This window comes from Ixodes scapularis, unplaced genomic scaffold (assembly GCF_016920785.2).
Source record: "Ixodes scapularis isolate PalLabHiFi unplaced genomic scaffold, ASM1692078v2 PGA_scaffold2__306_contigs__length_199485367, whole genome shotgun sequence".
In the NCBI taxonomy this organism is placed as follows: domain Eukaryota; kingdom Metazoa; phylum Arthropoda; class Arachnida; order Ixodida; family Ixodidae; genus Ixodes; species Ixodes scapularis.
The window spans coordinates 153,904,923-153,927,459 of NW_024609857.1; the positions used below are offsets into that span (position 1 = coordinate 153,904,923).

Below are 22,537 nucleotides of genomic sequence, written 5' to 3' on the forward strand. Positions count from 1 at the left end.
ATAGTGGCATTTTTCCAACTCTAACCAACGAGACGCATGATCCTCATCGTCACTTCCCAGGCGACAGGCGAGTGCAAAGCCGAACATAGGGCACCAGTACACCGCACAAAAAAATTCACCCTTGGAGATGGGAAGAAAACGAAAGACACTGGATGACTGGTGTAAAGAGAATGAAGATCTCCAGATCGCAACGAAAGACAGTGAAGGCAGCCGCACGTTAGTGCGTAAATATTGCAAGCCCTACGCTCGAATTCGCGAGCATCTAGCGTCATCCCGCCATAAGAAGTTCAAGATGTCGACCCAGGAAGCTGAGAAGGCGGGAACATCTCAGCCGACGCTCTTTGATGTGTTCTGTAGGCAACGTGCGAAAGAAACTGAAGCGGACGGCGTAATCCACGACTTCGTTCGTGCCCTAGCGTACAGTGGAATCAGCATGAACCAGGCGAACGGACCTCTGGGGGAATTTGTACGTAAATACTGCAAGGCCACGAAGACCATGCCAACAGGACAGAGACTTCGGTTGAAATACCTGAAAGAAGCTTCGACAAGGACATGGTGAAAATCTGCGATGATATGCGAGCTGTGAAAGTGAGCGTCATCCTCGACGAATCCCCGGACATCACTGGAGTGCCTACCATCAACACTCTCCTGTGCTACTATAGCCAAAAAACCATGAAGAAGCAGGTTGTCTTGGTCGACGTCGACAGAGTAAATGCTTCGAACAGCTACACGGTGGCCAAGGTAGTCAGCAAGCCTCTCCTCAGGGTAGGCAAAACGTGGAAGGACGTTGTGGCTGTAGCCACAGACTCAGTGGAGTACATGCGAAAAATGGTAAGAGAAATCTGTCAAGCTGAAGCAATTCGTATCAAAGACTTAGCTCATCTGATTCATGTGAGTGTTGACCACGCCATTTCTTCACCAAGCGTGTCTGATGTTCGATCCGTAGTGATCAAGTTTGGCGCGTTATTTAAGCATGCTAACAAGCTCTACCAAAAGTGCACCGAAATTTGTGCTTCTAACGGCCTCTTCGGATCTGATGTAAAGAAGCCACCTTCTGTTGTCCCGAATCGATGGCAAAGCTTCTACAAAGCGCTTGTCGTTGTCATAGAAATGTGGAGCTCGTTAACGGAACTTGCTGAAAGCTCGCATGATAGCAGCAAAGCAGAAGCTATTCGAGTGATACTTTCTGAAAAGAAGTTGTTTATGCGAAGGCAATCCTGATGAGAGACACACTCGGTCCTCTTTTAGACGCCCAGGAAACGCTTGGAAGCGGGAAACTTCTTATGTCCAGCTTTGATCACCCCGTAAACGTCAAGCTGCAGCAGACTTTCAGCGAGCTATCAATGACGATCGGTCGAAGCGATCAGGGAAGAGCTGTTTTGTGTATGTTACCAAAGAGCAGCGCCTCGTTAGTGAAAACATGTTCTGAAGAGTTCTGCACGAAACTTGCCACAAAATGGTACTGCACTGTTAAACGGAACGTCTCAGACAAAGACGAAAACCAGCAAACGTTATGGAAAATGGGAGCCGTCTTGGATCCATTCCAGAAGCGTCTGCTGAGGCATTCATTTGATGACTACCGACCTCTCTTCATTTCCGTGACCGACGACGTAGATTCGCTTCAAGACGCGTTTAACCAGTACTTGCTGGAAGCAAGCACCACTAACACAGCTGTCGAACTCATTGAGTATTGGCATGACTCTACCGCTCGCTACCCCAGGCTGGCAAATGATGCACTGACATTGTTGTGCCTAGCTAATGGAAGCTGTGATGTCGAGAGAACGTTCTCTCAGCTGAGACACGTTCAAAGATCGGACAGGTCTCAGATGGAGACCGACATGTTGTGCATGCAGATGATAATTTATGTTAACAAGGATGTGTAGAAAATTGATGATTAGCTTTTCGTGAATAAAATGTTTCATTTCCTAGAAGTTACCTATGCTCTTTCGCTGTCATTATTGTTTTTTAATTTCCATACAAACACCGAATTTTCGATTATTTGCTAGAAAACCCTTATGTCCCTCCGATTACCAGATTCAAACAGATCCCTGATTTTAACGCGTTGGCGTTAAGGAGCTCGTGTTACCCTCCGATAAAAAAAAAACAAAACGAAAGTACTATTTAGCACATTTGTAAATTTAACCCGAAAAAACCCTAATTTCAGAATGCTTCTTCAAAAAACCCGATTTCTCCCCGATTATCAGCTTGCAAAATAGCACCCGATTTTTACCCCCTGAATTAAAAAAAATATAAAGCCCGAAAACGAACAACCCTACTTATATTGCGTTGTGGCCTCGTTGTATATATATACAGCTCCTAGAAGTGGACAATACAGAGCTCTCGCCCCGCGCTTAGCGATGGGCAAGACATTCTGTCAAACATAGTGTCAGAGGTGGGACGTGCTGACCACTGCTCTTTTTCTGAATGACAGGTCAGTACGCCACAATGGCCTTTGTTCTGGTACCTTAACTTGGCTTCAAACTCTACGGCCTTCAATACGGACCTGTGCTTTTCAACTGCCGACGTACCTGACCCCTTTGTAGCCGTATGGAACGTCCAAGCCAAACGCGAGTGAACGTGACTTTTTTCATATTACGCCGCCTGACCAGTTCACGTTTTCGTCGCCGTTAGACTGGCCTCAATGAAATAAACGGTTACTGCGCTGCCGCGCTCCTACGGGAGTCCGCGACCGTCCAAGGGAGAGTCAAGTGGACGCACTGGTGTACCACTTAGGCCAGGGGATGTTTTTAACACGTTCAAGCTGACGCCCAATGAGCAGAAAAATTTCGACTTGGTAAACAAGAGCTGCGAGAAAAACTTCATTCATCGAAGAAACGTAATCCTTGTAAGGGCGAAATTCGCCACCAGAGTCCTACTACACGTTGAGTACGCCAAAGATTTTGCTGCAGCTCTCCATGCTCTAGTGGACACCAGCAACTTCGGAGAATTTCGAGAGGAACTGATCGGAGACAGACTGGTCGTAGCCCTCAATAATTACAAGGTGTCACAATCTTTTCAGCTTGCCCCCGACCTCAATCTCTTCGAGGCACTAACCGTAGCACGTCAGAACGAGACAGTTAAGCTACAACAGGCAAACCTCCGTCGAGGCTATCAAAAAAAAAATAGTAGCTTTAAATGTTCTACACGCGAAAAAGACCAAACCTGCTAAACATGACTTCGACACCAAACCACCGTCTAAGGCGCTGCATAAACACACAAAAGGAAGCCGAAAGAAAAATCAAGCCCACTCATGTTGCTGGTGCGGTAAATCGGCACTCGCGAGCTCTCTGCCCAGCAAAGAATGGCACGTGCCAGAAGTTTGGAACGAAATGTCACTATGCGACTGTTCGCAGGATGGTTCAAATGCTGCAGACCACCGAAACAGAGACAGGATTCTTTGGTTTGGTAGATGAAACGACATCTTGAACCTTTGAAGTCGCTTCGCAATTAGAATCGAAAAGACTGATCTTGAATATTGATACAAGGGCGGTCGGGACTGTCATTCGAGAACGAACCACCAGTATTTTAAGCATATCACTCTAAACTCCACAACGCGTCGACTTTAGCGACCTGATGGAAAAGCTCTTCGCATTTCGGGAGTGGCGAGGCTCCCTTTCAAGTTGAACGGCCGAGAAAGCGTCGAAGACGTTTACATCGTTGCGCTCATCCGCCCCGCACTTCTCGGCATGGCAGCCATCAATGGCTGGGGACTGTTCAGCTCCCTCAATACTGTTTCGGTGTAGAATGCAGACAAACACTTCCCGGAAGTATTCCAATGTCTGGGCAAGTTACAACAAGAGTGTGACATACTGCTTCGACCAGACGCTACTCCCTGTGCTCTCACGTCTCCTCGTCGGGTGCCTCTACCTCTGTATAAGAAACCAAAAGAGGAATTTCTACGGATGCAAGAAATCGGCGTCATCAACCCCATAACAGAACCCGCCTCTTGGCCACCGACTCCGATATTGGTGGTACCAAAGCGTCATAACACTGTTGATCTGTGTAAACTACACAGAGCTGAACAGGTTAATCCTACGCGAATGTTATTCCACTTCGGCGGTGGAACTCACCCTTCGGACGCTGCAAGGAGCCATGTCGTTTTCAAAAATTAATACCACATAAAGATTTTGGCAGACTGCTTCAGGGAAGAAAAGTAAAGTCCTGACCAATTTCCTCGCATCCTTAAGTCTCTTTCGCTTTAATCGCCTACTATTGGGCATCTGCTCTGTCCCACAACACTTCCAACGTCGAATGAGTAACATTCTCCAGGGTTTTGAAGGTGTTGTTTGTCAGATGGACGATATCTTTGTCTGGGGAGCATTGAAATAACAGCACGAACAATGACTCCGCGCTACTCTCGAGCGAGTTCGAGCCACAGGCGCAACCTTGAACAGAGACAAAGGCCAGTTTTGCGTCAAGAAGATACAGTACTTGAGGCACATCATTGAGAAGAACCACGTTCGACTTAACGAGAACAAGGCAAAAGCAGTCACTGCGATGCTGAGGCCAAAATGTGAGACTGAGCTCCGACGATTGATGGGCCTGGCCGTTTACTTAAGTCATTTTGTACATAACATGGCAGAGTTATTACAACCACTGTCAAGCTTGCTTTCGTCAAAACAAGAGTTCATATGGAAGAACGCGCAGGAACAAGCATTCTCAAACTGAAAAATGTTATTCTCGCCAGATACAGTCCTAGCGATGTACTCCCACGAAGGGACCAACGAACGTCACACGCATGCCTCCTTCTATGGCCTGGACGCTGGCTTACGTCACCAGTAAGACGACGGTCGGTACGTTGTCATTGAGTATGCTTCCCGACTGCTGACCAAGAATCAACGCCGTTACGCTCAGGTGGAAAAGGAAAGCCTTGCTCTCGTCTGCGCCTGCGAGAAGTTCCAGGACTACGTCTGCGGAACTGAGTTTTGCCGGGAAACAGGCCACAAACCTCATGTCTCGCTGTTTGCGCCGAAAGTGATGGACGACCTGACAACCTTGACTGCAGAGGATGCGGATACGCTTAATGCAGTACGCATATGAAATCACGGGCATACCAAGCAAAGACATCACCAAAACGGACGCTTTGTCAAGGTCTCCGCTTCAAGAGAAGATTCAAGACAACAAGCTGAAAAAACATCGATGCTTACATAAACCAGCTGTGTTCAACGCTGCCATTTTCAACTCCCTCGCTGCAAGAGCTCAAAAGAGAACAAGATAAGTTCTGCCGCCAACTCCGCTCTTTCTCACAAAACGTCTGGCCAAGTCGTCGTGATCCTCAGCCCTTCCTAAAGGTGTGCTGACCACACAAAGACTATGTCACCGAAATCGAAGACGTTCTATTGCATGGCACCATAATTATCACCCCGAACAAGTTCCAGCATACAAATCTTCTCATGCTGCACGAAAGCCATTTTGACGTAAATAAACGCCGTGCGAGGGCAAGAAATCCAGTCTGGCATGTCGACAATCTACGCTGACATTAATAACTTGGTGAAATTAATGTCGGACTTTAATCGAACACAGAAAAAAAACAGGAAAATGGCGCTGTAACCAACGGAGCTTCGGAAAAGACTTCGGCTTGAGGTCGCCATGGTTGGAGGGTCGCGGTGGCTGATCGTGACGATCAACCAACACGATCAGCCTGTTTCCCGGCATTACTACTCGAGGTTTCCCGAGTTAGTGAAGCTCACTTGCTTTATTGGCAATGCCGTCGTCACCCACTCCTAGTCCATCCTTGGAAGGTATGGCATGGCGGAGGTAGTCATCAGTGAAATTTGACCACAACTTTCAACGGACCTGATTACCCATTCGCAGTAATTGGGGGAAGATATGGGTTTAGATACAAAACTTGAAATCCCTACTATCCACAGAGTTAAGGTCTAGCAGAAGCTGCCGTAAAAGTAAACAAGGGACCTCTCGAAAAGGCGGGCTACTCGTACAAGACCCTTCTTACCTACATGGCCAGACCCCTTAGGAACGGTTACTCACCTGGAGAGTTACTAATTGCTACAAAAATCAGAACAACTCGTCCAGCTTCTTCAAAGGGCCTGCTCCGTCGTCTCCCAGAGAAAGAGAAGCTGAGGACTTACGAAGAAGAAATCAGAAAGAAGCAAAAACACTGGTTTGGTTCGAGCCATGGTTTGCAAAATCTTCCCGACGTAATCATCTACACAGAAGTCTGGGTTGTGGACCTCGATAACTTCGTCACTGTCCACATGTCACCTGAGGAGCCGAGATCATACTGGGTGGACACTGGCGATATGTCCATTGGTCGCAACAGGACACACTTAGTCCCGATGACTGAAGCGACCGCCGCAACCGCCCAACATTGTAGAAGTACTGTGGATGTAACATTGTCCAGGAGTGGACAGTGTTACATCCACACACACAGCCAAAGTGAAAGGTGTGTCGTCCAACTACAAAGCTACGCAACTTGACTTACCCTTTTGGGAAAAGAGAAGAAATGAGACACAAGCTCTTATATAGCGCTGTAGTCTCGTTGTATATATGTACAGCTCGTAGAAGTAGAGAATAAATATCTCTTGCCTCGCACACCACGCTGGGCTAGACATTCTGCCAAACATATGTGAGAGCTACTTCGACGACAGTTTGTAGACCGCGGTCGCCGGTCGTGTGGCAGCCTTTGGGATTAGTTAAACCAGTTTGTTGTCATGAACATTTGTGAACTTTATCTTTTTTTTTTCATTTCATGTGCATGTTTCTGTGCGCCAAAAATGTGGTGCCTATCGTCTGGTCGGAGGACAGTCACAAAAACTTCTCAGCTACAGTACGACGGTGCCGACACTCAATGAGTTTCTGCTTGTTTATCAGTATCCATGCATTCACATAATCAAGGATGAAGCTCTGAGCCAGTTTTCTCCCAGAGGAAGTGTCGACCCGAGGACTATATCGCAGTACATGAGGAATCAAGTTTTGGTTAGGGCACTAACTGTAGAAGCCTTGCCGGCATTCCCAGCGGGCGATTTTTTGTATTGGTTGAAGTATTCTCTCGAGTTGACCAAGGCAGCAGAGGAATACAAGGTACAAATTAAAGCCAACATTTTTAGAAGCCGGGGCTTATCATGGTTAAACAAGCTACACCGACTTCACATAACACAAATAATTTAATCACACGTTTCGTCTCCCACATGGGAGACCATATGGGAGAAATCATCAGTAAAGCCATGAGATAGAAATGAAAAAAAAGGATGACCGGAAATCCCATTTAAGGAGATCCGCGTACTCTTTGGGAAGGGCCCGCTGCACCCCCCCAGGCACTATGATTCTAATGACCTTCGTAGATACCAACATCGTTTGCGCGCCAAGGTTGACGCGTTCTCGAAACCAAAACTGTGACCCGTTGTTCACCCGTGGTCAACCAGGTCCATCTTTGAAACCAAAACTGTGACCCGTTGTTCACCCGTGGTCAACCAGGTCCATCTTTGGCCTAGTGGCATGCGCGGCTTCCACCACGTCACGTTTGTGTTCTTACATGTGTGTCCAACGTCTGCGGCCTGTCTCCCCAATACAGGATACGTCATAGTCTACAGTTCAATTTATACGCAACACCACGCTGGGACCCTTGTGGGCGGGAGGGGGGGAGGGAGGCAGTCTTTTGCTTTGGTAATGAGGTCAAGTAGGTTAAGGTGGGTTTTGAAAGCTGTTCGAATGTTTACAAAGGCGAGAGGCATGCGGATAGAGTGAGAAACACTTTTAATGTACGGATATGTTACTTGCCCTGCTACATTACAATTTTGTCCAGACGTCTCCTTTGTCCCATCTGCTTAGCATCTTTTCGATTAAACGTCTAGGATAATTCCACTTTATCAGCGAGTCGACAATAACTGTATCTTCAGATGCTTGCAATTATGGATTTCAATAAATGTGTTCGGACCGATCTAGCAGGATTCTTACGACTGCTATTTTGTGCTCAACCGGATTATTGTAGTTGAAGCTTAAGAAGTTACCTGAGTCGCAAGCTTTACTGCACACAGTGGTTTCTATGTCTCCAGTGATGTTTCGGTATGCATTAAAGTAAAGGAAACACAGTCTACTCTTCTCTTCTTTATATGTAAAGCGGATTGAAAGTGCAACGCTGTTCAAAGTTAGAGTTAACTTTGATCAGCGTTTAACCGTCAATTTAGTTCAAACGTGAAGCAGAACTGAACATCTCTCTGCTTTTCCTAGAAAGGCAGAAAGTGGAAGCGAATTTTTGGAACAATTTATATGATATCGAATTGGAACAGCATTTCATCTATAAGATCGTCTGGCACACGTAGAAGATGCATTTACTATTCAGTTCGCTTGATGACGCAGTCTTATTGACAATTCTGTGGAGCATTTCGAGTCAATCGATTTTTCGCCTCCAGCACAAGCGCAATAGATGTCACAGCGGATAAAAGAGATAAATTCCGGTCACACCTTTTAACAATAAATCTTACAGTCTTAGCCCGGATATATTCAAGTTAATTTTCATTTTTTTTAATAGGGGTCCCTTTTGCGTTACATTAGGGGAACAACTCGAGTTAGTTGAGCAAGAAAGGATTTATATACAATATTTACATGATGATTCCGTTTGCTTTGGAGCACCGTAGCTGACATCGTCCCTTCTTTCTCGTCGTATATCTCCTTTTCCTCTTCTTCTATAGCCGATAATTTTCTACAAACTCCCCCCGAAATGAGCGAATGCTCATTCTTGCAATCTTGCAATTCCAGCGGGTATAATAACTGTATCGGACGGCGGAGCTCTCCCCCACTGGGCAGCACAATCCTGCACGCTCGAACCTTGCCGTCCTTTCCTGGGAAAGCATCTTTAACTCTGCAGATTTTCCACATCTGCTGTGGGAGTCGGTCGTCTTTGAGGAGGACGATGTCATCGGTTTGTAAACCACTTGAACTGTTAGGATTGGTGATGTGAGCTGACCTCAGTTCTAGCAAATATACAGATCTCCACCTTCTCCAAAATTGCTCTATAATAGTGCATCGATATTTCCAACGTCGCGCTAAGTGTCCAGAACTTGCTTCATCTTTTGCTGGTAAGTGATGTGGGGGCAGGGTGGTCAGTTTACGTCCCAATAAAAAGTGTGCTGGAGATAGAGCCTCTGGTTCTTTACGGTTGTTGTAAATGAACGTCACTGGACGGGAGTTGACTACAGCTTCTACCTCAGTGAGGACCGTGGCCAGTTCTTCGAAATTCAGACTACTACGGCCCAGAACCTTGCGTGGTGAGACTTTGACCGACCTCACTAGTCTCTCCCAAAAACCGGTCCCACCATGCGGCTCTTTCTACAATTGTTTTCCACCTAATCCTGTGATTTGCAAAGTAGGTCTGCGCTTGCTTTCCTTGTATTGCTTCAAACATTTGTCTGATGTCTTTAGCGGCTCGTTTGAACGTTGAGGCGTTATTTGAATAAATCGTTTTTGCGATGCCTCGGCGTGTAGTGAAGCGTTTGAACGCCAACAAAAATGCTGTTGTCGATAGGTCACTCACAAGTTCAAGGTGCACGGCACGTGTTACGGCACAAGTGAAAAGTGCGATGTAAACCTTGCTACTTCCGTAGTGATGTCGACATATCAAAGGACCTGCGAAATCCACTCCAGTAGTTTCGAATGGTTCGCATCTTGAAACTCTTTCGGCTGGTAGTGGAGCTACCGGCTCTGAGGCAGGTGCACAGCTTTGTCTTTGGCAAGTTAAACAGCGACGTATTACTTTCTGTATGACTTGTCTTGCCTTTATAATCCAGTAAGTTTCCCGTAGCTGCGTCAAAGTGTCTTGAACTCCGGCGTGCAGCAGTCGACGATGTGCTTCCTCAATGAGAAGGGTAGTGAACCGGTGATTTGCAGGTAGAATTATTGGGTGTTTTACGCTTTCCTTGTTGTTACTGAATTGTAAACGACCACCAACTCTCATAATATCATCACTGTCAATAAATGGGTTGAACGACTTGATTTTTGAATTTTTGTCCACTGGCTGCTGATCTTTTAGAAGTACGATTTCCTTCGGGAAAGCCTGCATTTGTGTAGCCGCTATCCAGTATTTTTCTGCGTCTATGATTTCATCGCTTGTTAGCGCTCCCCTGTGTTGTTTTTGTTGTTTTATGTTGTTTGCGAAGCGTTTAACCCAGGCCGTCACTCGAACCAACTTATTAAATGAACTGTAGTTCTCCAGGTTCATCAGATGAATTTCGTCGGGTATAATGAGTTGAACAACAGTATCTTTCTTTTCTTCAGCCGTGTATTCTTCGCATTCTGGTCTTTCCTCAACTTGACTTGCCCAGGATGATTCCGAGCATTGAAGCCAGATGGGTCCATTCCACCATCTGTTGTTCTCAGCCAGAGACCTTGGCATGAGTCCACGCGTTAAAAGATCTGCTGGGTTTTCTGAATCAGGACAATGTCTCCAGTTGATTGGTTCCGTCAGACCTTGTATCTCTGAGACGCGATTTGCAATAAACTGCTTCCACCGGTTTGCAGAACTACGAATCCAATAAAAGACGATCATGGAGTCAGTCCACAGATACACTGGGAGTCCTTCCATCTTCAACTTCTTTGTTAGAGAATGCGCCAAACGAGCGCCAATTAATGCTCCCATAAGCTCTAATCGCGGAAGGGTCAACCGCTTGAGGGGTGCCACTCTCGATTTCGCCATTACAATGGTCACACACTTTCTTCCCTCTTCCTCTTTTGATGCCACGTACGCTACAACTCCCTACGCTTTTGTGCTAGCATCGCAGAAGACATGCAATGCCTTTTCTGTTTCGTCTTTGTTGAAGTCGCGAACGATGAGTCTTGGAACAGCGACGTCCTTCAATGCAGTGAGGTCTGTACACCACTTGTCCCATTCTTCGTATAAGTCTGAAGGTAACACCTCATCCCACTCAACTCCTCGCTCCCAAAGTCGTTGAAATAGCATTTTTATGGTTTTCACGGTGGGAGCAAGAAAACCCATAGGGTCAAATATGCGAGCTGTTGCTTGAAGTACGAAGCGTTTGCTGTCTTCGCGTGAGCACAGAAAGTCAATTAGAGGTTCTATGTCGAAATTGATGATGTCTGCTTGTGCTTCCCAACCAATGCCTAGAACCTTTGTTCGGCCAATTTGTTCGGTTAGTGGTACTTGGCGGCCGGATCCTTCTTCCTTTAATTCCGATAACAACCTTGGTTCATTTTATTTCCACTTTCAAAGATGCATTCCCGCCTTTTCTAGTCTCTTTGTTGCTTCTCTGCACAGTACCTGGGCTCCTTCCAAATCATCGGCGCTAGTTACCAGGTCGTCAGCATACATGTGCTGTTTTAGAGTATTTGAGGTATCGGGAAATTCTTCGTTCATCAAGTCGAAATGGTGTCTCAACGTTGATGCCAGGAGAAACAGACTTGATGTTGCCCCAAATGGAACTCTGGCCATTCTCCATGTTGTTATAGGCGGAAGGTGATGTCCTTGCTGTGGGGTAGTTTCGTACCATAAAAAACGTAAGGCATCTCTGTCTTGCTCCGCCAACATCACCTGTAAAAAAGCCTTCTCGATGTCTGCTATTACGACGACATTGTGAGTACGAACCTCGATCGGCAGGTCTATTAATTCAGGATTTAAGTTCGTTCCACTGGATAAGGTGTCATTCAGTCAAAGTTCCCCTGCAGCGCTGGAGGACGCGTCGAATACCACCCGCAATTTTGTTGTCAGTCGTTCCTGTCGCACAACCGCTTGGTGTGGCATGTAATATACAGGATTTCCGCTTTTTTCATTACTTTGAACCTTTTCTGCAAACCCATTGCCAAAATATTCCCGTTTTGCTGTGTCGTAGTCTTTCATGAGTGCTTTGTTTTCCGTGAGGCGTCCAGTCAGTAATCGGAGCCTTCGTTCTGCATTCTCTTTGTTGTCTTTGAGCATATCAATTTTATCATTCCATGGGAGGAAAACTTGGTATCGTCCGTCTTCATATTTTACGCTCTTTTTAAAGTCTTCAAATTGAGCAATTTCGTTGGCTGACGTTTCTTGTGCCTTGATTCCGATATGCTCCAGTTAACAGAACGATCGTAATTGTGTTGATATCTCAGTTGCGTCAGCTGTCGTAACCTTCATCACTCCAGTAATTGATGAGTAGATAGCAGTAGATGATCTTGAGGACATGGGCCTTTGTAGAGTCCAACCGAGGCTGGTGTCGACGGCCATCAATCCTGTTTTCAGGCGTCCCACGCTTCCACTTACCACGTCCCAGTAGTGGTCGGCTCCGATTAGTAGGCTGATTCCGTTTTCACACTCGTCGTTGTTGAGAGACGTATCAGCAAGCAGCATGTCTTCTGGTATGTCCAGCGTGACGTCTGGTGGTGTGTGAATGATGTCAGCACATATCTGTGGGACTTCTAGGGCTTCAATTCGTGCGTCCTTTCTGTTGTATTGGTTGCGCAGCCATAGCTCTACCTTTCGACACTTTCTTGAAGCTGTTGCAGCGCCTTCTCCAAAGGTAAAGGTCGTTAGGTCCTCTTCTCCTAAAACGTTCAGGTGAAGTTTCTCTGATCTGTCTCGTCTCACACAGGTGCGTTGGCTTCCGCCATCAATGAGAAGCCTGACAAGCACACGGTTTTGTTCACCTTCTGCCCATGCTTTTGCCGTTTGTAGAAGGACTTGGTACGGCCCTCTGTTTTTGCTATTCGTTGCCTTTAGAGAGGACTGCGGCACTGTTTCGTTAGGGGCTTCCTCCTTACTTGTACTAGAATTTTCGTGCGGACCTTTGTTTCCTAGCGCGTTGTAGCTTGGATCGCACACTACCGTGGCATGCCTTTTAGAACACTGTACGCACTTTAGCCACCTTGCGCTTCTGCAATCCCTTGCACGGTGGTTTTGCTTCGTGCATCGAAAGCATCGATTGTTTCTTTTCAGCATTTCTTTTTTCTCTTCCAATGGCATTGGTATAGAACAGTTGGCAGCTAGGTGGTCATAGCATCCACAGAACAAGCATTGTTTCTCTTCTTTCTGAGTTCCTGTCGCAAAGATAGCTGCAGAAGGCGGGTATTGTGTCTGTCGGTCTCTTCCCCCAGGAGTAGCTCAATCCAAATTGGAAGTTGGTTTTCTTTGATTTCTATGCTGAGTCCGCTCTCGGCTTTCAATTTCCGTTTTCAGGAAGTCCAAGAATCGTTTTAGCTCATTGCCTTCGTTTGTTGATACTGCTGTTGTCTTTCGATGATATTCGAGTTCGAGATCTGATGGCACGGTTTTTCGCAGAACCGTTCGGAGGATTGTTCCGTATGTGGTTGAACATACACCAAGTGCCTCAAGACTACGAACTCCAGACTCAACTTCCTCGTATAATAACCTGAGCTTCTCGACGTCCTGAGAGTTACTTATTGTTCTTACAGCCAGCAACCGTGCAAGGTGTTCTTCTATGATGAGTTCTTTTTTCCCGAATCTTGCCTTCAGAATGTCCAGTGCAACTGCATAATTTTCAGATGTTAGTTGAAAACCGTCAATTGTCGCAGCAGCTTTGCTTGTAAGGTACCTCTTCAAGTATTTAATTTTGTCAATTGCCGAGAGAGACACATTTTTGTGGATCGTAGCGTCAAACTGGTCCCAGAAGCCCTGCCATGACCGAATATCTCCGGAAAATTTGGCGATTTCTAATTTCGGACGCTTTGCTGCTGCGTGTGTCTGACTTGCATAGAGCTGTTGTTCTGATCTACCAACTTGTGTCTAGGTTTCCGACGTTCTGTTCATCATTCGCTCTTGCTCTCTGAGACTCTGAAGGATCTTTGTTTTCGTTGCGTTAATTCTTTCGGTGTAGCCTTCAGCGGTTTCCATCTTCTGTTCGAGCGTGTTGTCTGTAATGACTCTCTCAATCTGGTCGTTAATTTCCTTCAGTGCAGCTTCTTTGATTGTTAAGATGTTAAGTTTTCCTTCCAGCTCACCGATGGGCTTTGGTTCCATGGATAGAAGAGCGACGGTTTCGGTTATAATTCTGGTAGCCGAAGACCGAACCACTGCTCTTCTTCTTTTGAGTTGATCGATGGCTGCTGGCGTTAGAGGATCCATTTCCGTTACGGTACGTACCTTAGACGATCGTTAGGCCTTACGATGGATGTTCGAAGTCTTTTCTTGTTTGACCTTGGCTCAGCTATTCCCGGGTTTCGGCACCATGATTTTGCGTTACATTAGGGGAACAACTGCGTCGAGTTAGTTGAGGAAGAAAGGATTTATATACAATAATTACATGATGGTTCCGTTTGCTTTTGGAGCACCGTAGCTGTCATCGTCCCTTCTTTCTCGTCGTATATCTCCTTTTCCTCTTCTTCTATAGCCGGTAATTTTCAACAGTTCCTACAACTGATTTATAATCTAGAATGGGGTTAAGATGGGTTTTGTAGGCGTTTAGTTCGACTTCTCTAGTGGAGCCTTTGAGAGTCCACTTGATATGTCCGAACTCCTCAAATTCTCGGGAGCAGATAAAGTCGACACGTCTATCCCATCTAAGATGGGGCGTAAAAAACACCTAAGATTTTAAACTCGCTCACGTCGTTTAAAAGTATATTATCAATACCATAACTAAAGAAGAAAGGGCGATTCTTTCTCTGTAAGCCTAAAAAAGTACAATATTATCAATTTTAAGTACATTTGCCATTTCTTACTCAAATTAAAAAAGCGCAGAAATAACCTCTACCTGCAGGATCAAACGAGTAGGAACTCAGTGGCGTATTCATTGTGCTTCCAGAAGCCCATTAACCTGAACGAAGATTTCCAATAAAACGTTCGACACCCGTTTCGCGTGCGACTTTGGGCTTTCGGCATATTTCGATTTTATCACCTATTTTCGCCTGCCAAAAATCTTGATGCCAAACGACATATAACAAAATGTGATTCATCAAATTCTTAAGCAATACCGATATTTTGAACGCTGGCAGAAGCGGGCTATAATTTCGGCTACTTCGGACTTTATATTAGATTGCACCTTTTTTTAAAGACTGAAGTTTTCGTTCCGAAACTCCGTGTCTTCATCTATACAATTACTACCTTTCCGAATATTTTGTTTTCTAAAATAAATATTATCGTGGTCAATTCAGTCGCGTATGTGTTTATATTCCACTATTGCTGTTACTTAAAGTTCCTACATTCCTAGCAGAAACTATTGTTCCTAATAAAAACTATTGTTTCCTGATATTAATGTGAAAGCATTAACTGCCCCACGAATCCAACCGACGTCATCAGCTTTTGAAGCTGCGCCAAACGGCGCCTTATCCTATCCAAATAGAAAAAAAGCCTGTGGTCTGAAGCACAATTCTGATGGATGAGCTCGCATTGGCTGGCGCGCGCTATAGTTTTAAGGAACGAGGCTACCACTGGCTTTCGCGCGGCGTAGTTTCAAGGAATGCCACCAGAGAATTCTCTCCGTGGCGGCGCAGCGCACACAGTAGCGCGGCCGCCGATAAGAAGTGCGGGCCTGGCCGCAGAGACCGTACGGGCAAACTCCGGAGAGGCTGCACGGCCGAGCTCAGCGCCTTTCGGCCACTTCACGAGAGCGCGCGCTCGGCCGTCGACCACAGCCTCGGCAGGAGCGAAACGTGGCCGTTCACTACGGTACGCCGCAGACGAACTAAGAGAGCGGAAGAACGACATTCATGCTTTCACATTCACAACTCATAAAAAGTTCTTAGGTGTCCTCGTAGTTTTTTTTATATTCCCTACGTGTAAAAAAGACAAAAAATACGAATTCATAAATTGCGACTATTATATTTTATAGGATTCATTCTGGCCGACGCTGGATACGACGTGTGGTTGGGAAATTCCCGGGGAAATACATACTCAAGTCACATATACCTCACTCGAAAAGAGAGGCAATTCTGGGACTTCAGGTGAGCATTCCACGCCGACATAATTTTTTTCAATCCTAATTAAAATGGGACCTAAATCTCACTGCGAGGTTTTGAAGGTAACCTCCTGTACATTGTCACGGTTTTAAAGCTGCGACGGTTTTTATTGAAGGCCGGGTCCCTGAATTACGATGTGTCTGTTTATTTTATGCCTTGTGTAGTTTTGTCGATTTAATATCTCAAATATTTATTCCGTGGAGTATACGGCTAAACCGAAACTACCGGTTCCCGATGATGGCACCTCCTTTTGACCAGCTGCACGGCCATCGAGGGACGCAAAGCTCATATTGCGGTAGAGCAAAACGAAAAGCGGGCCTAGTCGCACGAGTAGTTCCGATCATTCAGGTAAGATGCTACTGCAGTTTTACAGCTTCGCTTTGAAAATATCAAACACCTGAAGCCAATACAATACTCATATATAAATATTCCGGCCGAAAAACAAGATTTCCAGGATGAACACTGGCTCGGAACGAGCCTCTGTTCATTATGGCAAGCCTTTTCCACTTAAATCTTGTAAGAGCTTATTCCCCTTATCTTATCCCACCTCTCTTATGAGAAGAACTACATAATTTGTGGTGTGCAATGCATATTGCATAAGCGTTGTGGCAGCTAATAGTAAGCTCGGACTAAAAAGGAACGGACTGAGCTATGGCAAACTTCGAGTGCCACCTTTGGCACCACGACGCGCATCAGCGAGCATGGAGTTGTAGCGACTAGGTGTCCGCGATAGCGATGTGGCTCACAGAAAGCGAGCCGCGCGAAAAGACGCGCATCAGTGCGTGTGTGGAAAGAAAAGCAAGAAGCTCTAGTAGAGATCACTCGAGGAAGGCTTCGACGACAACTCCATTGTACGGGAACTGTTTTTGCAACGGCTACCTCAAGGCATTCGCATGGTCGTAGCACCAGCAAATGACATATCTTGGACGTCTTGCGGAAATGGCTAATCGTGTGGCGGAGTACGCGGGGCCGACGGTAACTGCGTTGACAGACCCTCAGTACTCGACAACCTCCATGCACGAACATCAAACGAAGATCTACCAGCTGACAGCGAACGTCGCGCGTCAGCAAAAACATGACAGGCCACGCACGGCGTTCTTCTCAACGCAGCTCTTCTCGCCGGAGGAACCCATCTTCCGCTCGAGAGCGGTCGCCGTCACTGAAGTCCGATTACCTGCTGGTACCACCGAAAGTATGGACAGCAAGTCCTAAAGGGGTGTCAGCCCCCCCCCCCTCCCCCTGTGTCTCGCAGAAAACACCCCGGCTAGTCACTAAAGGCGGTAAGTGACTCGGGCTGACCAGCATGCCGCCTTTTTTACATTGCTGGTCGGTTCACCGGCTGTTGACTTCTCGTCGACACCAGAGCCGAAGTGTCCGTGGTCCCACACACATCAGCAGAAAGAAGTTACCTGGTTAAAGACAGAAACCTAATTGCAGCCAATGAATCCACCATACCCACCTTTGGTATGCGATAAGTTACATTCGACCTAGGACTAGGCCAAATTCTCAGGCGGTTCTTCATCATGGCTGACGTCAAATGTCCGATCCTAGGATCAGACTTTTTGTCTAACTTTAACTTAGATGTCAGCAAGTGCCACCGTTGTCTTCTCGACGGTGCGACAAGTCTCACTGTAAATGGCATATGTGCAACCGTTTCATCCCTTGGCATACGCCAAATCTTACCATTAACGGGGTCCGAATCTATATTGAACGAGTTTCCCGATGTCACGAGGCCCTTCAATATGGCAAAACCGACCAAGTATGGTGTGACTCACACCATCGTTACCCCTGGTCCGGTTGTATACGCACGACCTCGTCGCCTCTCCGGTGAACGACTCGAAACGGCTCGACGGGAATTCAAGCACATGCTCGAGCTCGGAGTCCTTCGGCCGTCGAACAGCTCTCGGGCATTACCTCTACACATGGTGCCCAAGAAGGAGCCAGGAGACTGGAGGCCGTGCGGCGATTATCGCTACCTAAACGCCAGTACGTTGCCGGATCGTTACCCTCTACTACTCCTGCATGACTTCACAGAGCAATTCAACGGGACCTGAATTTACAGCAAGGTGGACCTAGTAAAAGCTTGTCACCCATCGAGCCAGCTGACGTTCTGAAAACTGCTGTCACCACGCCGTTTTGGTTATTCGAGTTTGTGGGAATGCCCTTCGGGCTTCTAAATTCTGCACAAATAATTCAACGATTCATAAACGTAGTGACATGGCGGCTACCCTTCGTGTTTGCATACGCTGGCGCTATCCTAACCGCGAGCAATTTCCCGGAGAGCATGACCAACATCTGCGCTTACTCTTCGGGTAGCTACGCAACTATAATCTCGTCTTCAACGCAGGAAAATGTGTCTTCGGAACGTCCGGCCTCAAGTTATTAGGACACCGAGTGACACCAGAAGGCATTCACCCATTGCCTTCGAAAATGGAAGCCTTATGAGACTTTCCGCAACCGAATTCACTTCGTAAGTTACGATAATTTGTGGGCGTCATCAACTACCATCGACGCTTTATTAACAAGCGCGCCCAAATTCTCAAGCCCTTAACAGGTCTACTCCGCCATCGAATGAAATTCGATGGCGGAGGAGGCATTCAAGAGTGAAAAGCAAGCTCTTGTCGACATGGCACTTCACGTCTATCCACGACCAGACGGACCCACGAGACTTATGGTCAACGCTCCGGATATCGCAGTGGGAGCCGTGTCTCAACAGTACAACCAGAAAGACTGGTTTTGCCTAGGCGTCTTCTCACAGAAGTTAAAGCCGGCGGTGACACGTTACAGCACGTTTGGTCGCGAACTCTTCGCCAGCTATGCAGCAATACGGCATTACAAAAACTTCCTGGAAGTCCGGGTTTTACATATCCTTACAAACCGACAACCCCTTACCTTCGCCTTTCGCGCAAATCGAACCTCGTTTTCGACCCCAGAGATTTGTCACCTCGCTTAGATTTTTAAATATATAACTGATTTGCTCCAGATATCTGGAGCTAACAACGAGGTGGTGGCCGCCTTGTCACGTGTCGAGACATTCACTGCGCTACCTGACCTCGAATTCTCCAAGCTAGCAAGAGCTCAACAAAATGACGCTGAGTTGCAGATACTGCAAGAGTCCTCCACCTCACTGCAGCTTCGACCTGTACCACTACCGCTTACAAACTGCGAGGTGGTATGCGACGCCTCAAGGAATACGCTACGACCGTACATCCCTCCCGTTTTTCGACCCTCCATCTTTCACTTACTCCATGACCTGAACCATTCTGGTATTCGAGCAACCCAACGACTCATCTGCTCGAGATATATCTGGCCCAACATCAACCGAGACATTTGCCTCTGGACGCGGTCTTGCACCTCATGCCAACGCTCCAAGTTTCAGCGTCATACAAAAGAGCACGCTACATCTTTTCAAACCACCAGACGCCCTCTTCGACCTCGGGCATGTCAATATTGTCGGACCCCTTCCAAAATCCTAAGGGTTCTGATACATACTTACATGCGTGGATCGCTTTGCCAGATGGCAAGAAGCGATCCCAATTTCGGACATTAGCGCACAAGCCGTGGCGCAGGCGTTTATCACCAACTAGATTTTACGGTACGGCTGCCCTTCTATTGTCACCACGGACCGTGGTATGCACTTCCAAAGCTCATTCTTCGCATCACTGGCAAAAATCCTTGAAGTGTGCAATATCCGCACAAAAACCTACCAACTGACCGCCAATGGTAAGGTCAAGAGGCTACACCGGCAACTCAAGGCCTCGCTCATCCCAAAGAGCGACAGGACCAATTGGGTGAACCTTCTCCCTCTGGTGCTCTTGGACATCCGGGCCACCTTGAAGGAAGATGTTGAATGCACAGCTGCCGAGTACGGCAGCTGTGCATCCAGCTAGTGTATGGAACAACAGTTCTTTTTATTGTTGAGCTCCTCACAGACCTGTCCAATCCACCACCCGACCTTCCTTCCTATCTCTAAGGTCTACGAGACCTGTTATCCTCTTTGCGACCGACCCTGTCATGACAAAAAACACCACGGAAAACTTTCATTCACACAGAAATAACAACGTTTACACATGTGTTTTTTATGACGTGACTCCGCGCGTCCATCATTAAAACCACCTTAGGATGGCCCATTCAAAGTCATCTCCCGAGATAAGGAGACTTTTACCATCATCATCAATAAACAAACCCACGTCGTGTACATCGACCGTATAAAACCTGCTTTTATGGCAGCCTCAATCTGCGACACTGCATTCGTGTCATCATCAGTGATGTCGCAGAAGCCGCAAGACGACATTCGCAGGCCTGCTCAAGAACCCTCCAGCAAACAAGAAAACTGTCACGTGGGGCTAAACCCTGCTGCTCCACTAGGGGGGAAGACTTGTAGCGACTTGGTGTCCGCGATAGCGATGTTACTCACAGAAAGCCAGTCACGTGAAAAGACGAGCGGCAGTCCGCGTGTGGAAAGAGAAGAAAGAAGCCCCACAAAAAATCGCTCCAGGGAGGCTCCGACGGCTGCTCCATCAGCTGGCTGCTTCCCGGTCTGAACGGCATCTTAAAATACCTCCTGTAAATAAATGAAGGGCCCCCTTGGCCACTTCAGAGTCAATTATCTTAGTGCTCTACTGCCCGAGGAGCCGTTATAAACTACGGCCGTTACACCATAAAATAACGAACAGGAATATTCTTGCTGGGACGGCTGAAAACGCAACATAAACGCACGGCTAAAGAGTTGGAAGTGCGAGGAAAAAACCTCATTGAAAACGAAGATGACATCAGGGCACAAGGTTGCTTGGCAGAGAGCCAACCCGCTTAATGTCCGCTGAAAAGCTGGTGGTAGCACTTTTAATATTGGTGTTCAAGTGGATAGCGTTTGTTTATCGTGTAATATTTTGGACGTGCTCGTATTCAATCTCCGTAAATCGATATTATTAATTTCCGTTGTTTCGAATTTTGACTTGAGTTTTATTTTAGTGAAAGGTATTCTTACGGTAAGCCAGAACAATTACGGTAACAAAACTATCCTACACCCATAAGCCAATCAGAGACAACGCTTGCAACTTTACTACCCCTTGCAATGACGATTATCCTCGTGTGCTCTAGAGAGAATATATACTTTGTAGTTGACGTTCCCTCAGGAGCAGCGTGTTTGAAAATGAAAATAAATTTGACGCCACATTTGTTTTCACGTAAGAAAATGTTCGGTAGCTTAGTTATTTTATTTTGGTAACGTAGAAGCGAGCACACGTCTCCGTCGAAAACAGCACCGAAAAAGTGAAATTAGGAACGTACTTGGGAAGCGTAAGCACATGCTTGGTTTGTTTAACGGAAAATATGTTTAAGAACTGGATTTCATGCGAAGCGAGTTGTAATAAAGCAACCGTAACGCGCGGGCTAAGGCAAAATAAGGCATATAGCGCACATGTTGGGCAAAAAATAAGCATACGAAACATATACTGGAAGGGAAACGAATTAACAATTAATCAGAGCCAATTCAAATTAGCACAATTTACTTAGCGGCGCAGAAGAGAATGGGAGCCCGGAACGTGCGATCCGAATCCTGACACCTTTGCTTGGCGTTAGGAATCCCGACCAGAAGTTCACCAGACAAAAGTTTACAGGATTTCTCGAGTACCCGGACAAAAACTCACCAATCTTAATCGTGAACGCTGACAAAAGCTTACCTGCATAAAATTGTTTTCTTTTGTACATGAGCCCAAATACCGTGAAAAATAAAACAGCGATTTTTATCAAAAGTATGTAGGTCTCGCGAAAGGTGTGTGTCATGAATAAAACAATATGTTCGCGGATGATGATTATAAAGGTGAATACCGACTCACACTGCCTGGAGCAGTTTTAATATGACTCTATGAACCGGATCGTTCACAGACAGATTCCTCGGGCAATCCTGAAGGCCCTTTGTTGCATTTCAAAACCCTCTTCTTTTGGGGTTCGCCTTGTGTGCTAGCAGCAAAGCTGTCGTGACAAACGCTTACTCCTGTTGAAGACTTCCATCAGCCTTCAGACACTTACATGGCCATGTCCCACAAGTTTGTGGAACCTATTGTTCCATTATAAGCAGAAGCTCTTGGGTGCCTATGTCTGCCAACGTAGTAGCAAATGCAAGTGCAACTAACGATGTCGCAAAGTCGCGCTATACAAATTTCGGACAAATACGACTAACATAAGGAAAACCCCCAGCACAACCAACGTCGAATCACCTATCCTTTAGCCTAAACTTTACGCAATACCATTTGGCCCCAACTAACCTTTCATCCGGGTTACCAAAAGACAAAAATGTGAGCTTTTGTCCTTGTCCGCCGACGAATGAGTGAGCTTCTGTCCGGGTGCGACGAAGCATAAGTGAGCTATTGCTGTACGGTTACGTGCCGTATAGGGGGATGCGAAAAAGAGCGGAACCAATTGGACTAATAGGACTCACAGGAGCCGAAACACATGTTTATACAAAAAATACAGTATGCGAAAGGGCATTGCACCGAAACACACACAGTTTGTTCAGGTGTCAAGATATTTTTACCCTCGTTATTTGCCCTGTTGTTTACAGCTTTCAGTGACTGGCTCTACCAAGTTCTTTCCGGGAACATAGGCGCTCTCGATTTCTTGCGGAATGCAAGAATACGAGGTGGGGTGTCTAATGGTGCGATTGAAAATTATTTTATAAATAACAAGG

At 46.4% G+C, this 22,537-nt stretch overlaps 1 protein-coding gene and 1 pseudogene across 1 annotated transcript; one reads left to right on the forward strand and one right to left on the reverse strand.

Annotated features, from left to right (window-relative positions):
* The first annotated feature begins 292 nt into the window (after positions 1–292).
* Positions 293–1,221, forward strand: LOC121836629 (annotated as a pseudogene).
* A 7,491-nt stretch (positions 1,222–8,712) lies between these two features.
* Positions 8,713–9,198, reverse strand: LOC120844235 (the record flags this gene model as incomplete). The annotated part of the gene is made up of 1 exon (XM_042291294.1): positions 8,713–9,198. A coding segment is annotated over one exon (486 nt), but the record flags the coding sequence as incomplete, so codon positions are not given.
* Positions 9,199–22,537: the final 13,339 nt, after the last annotated feature.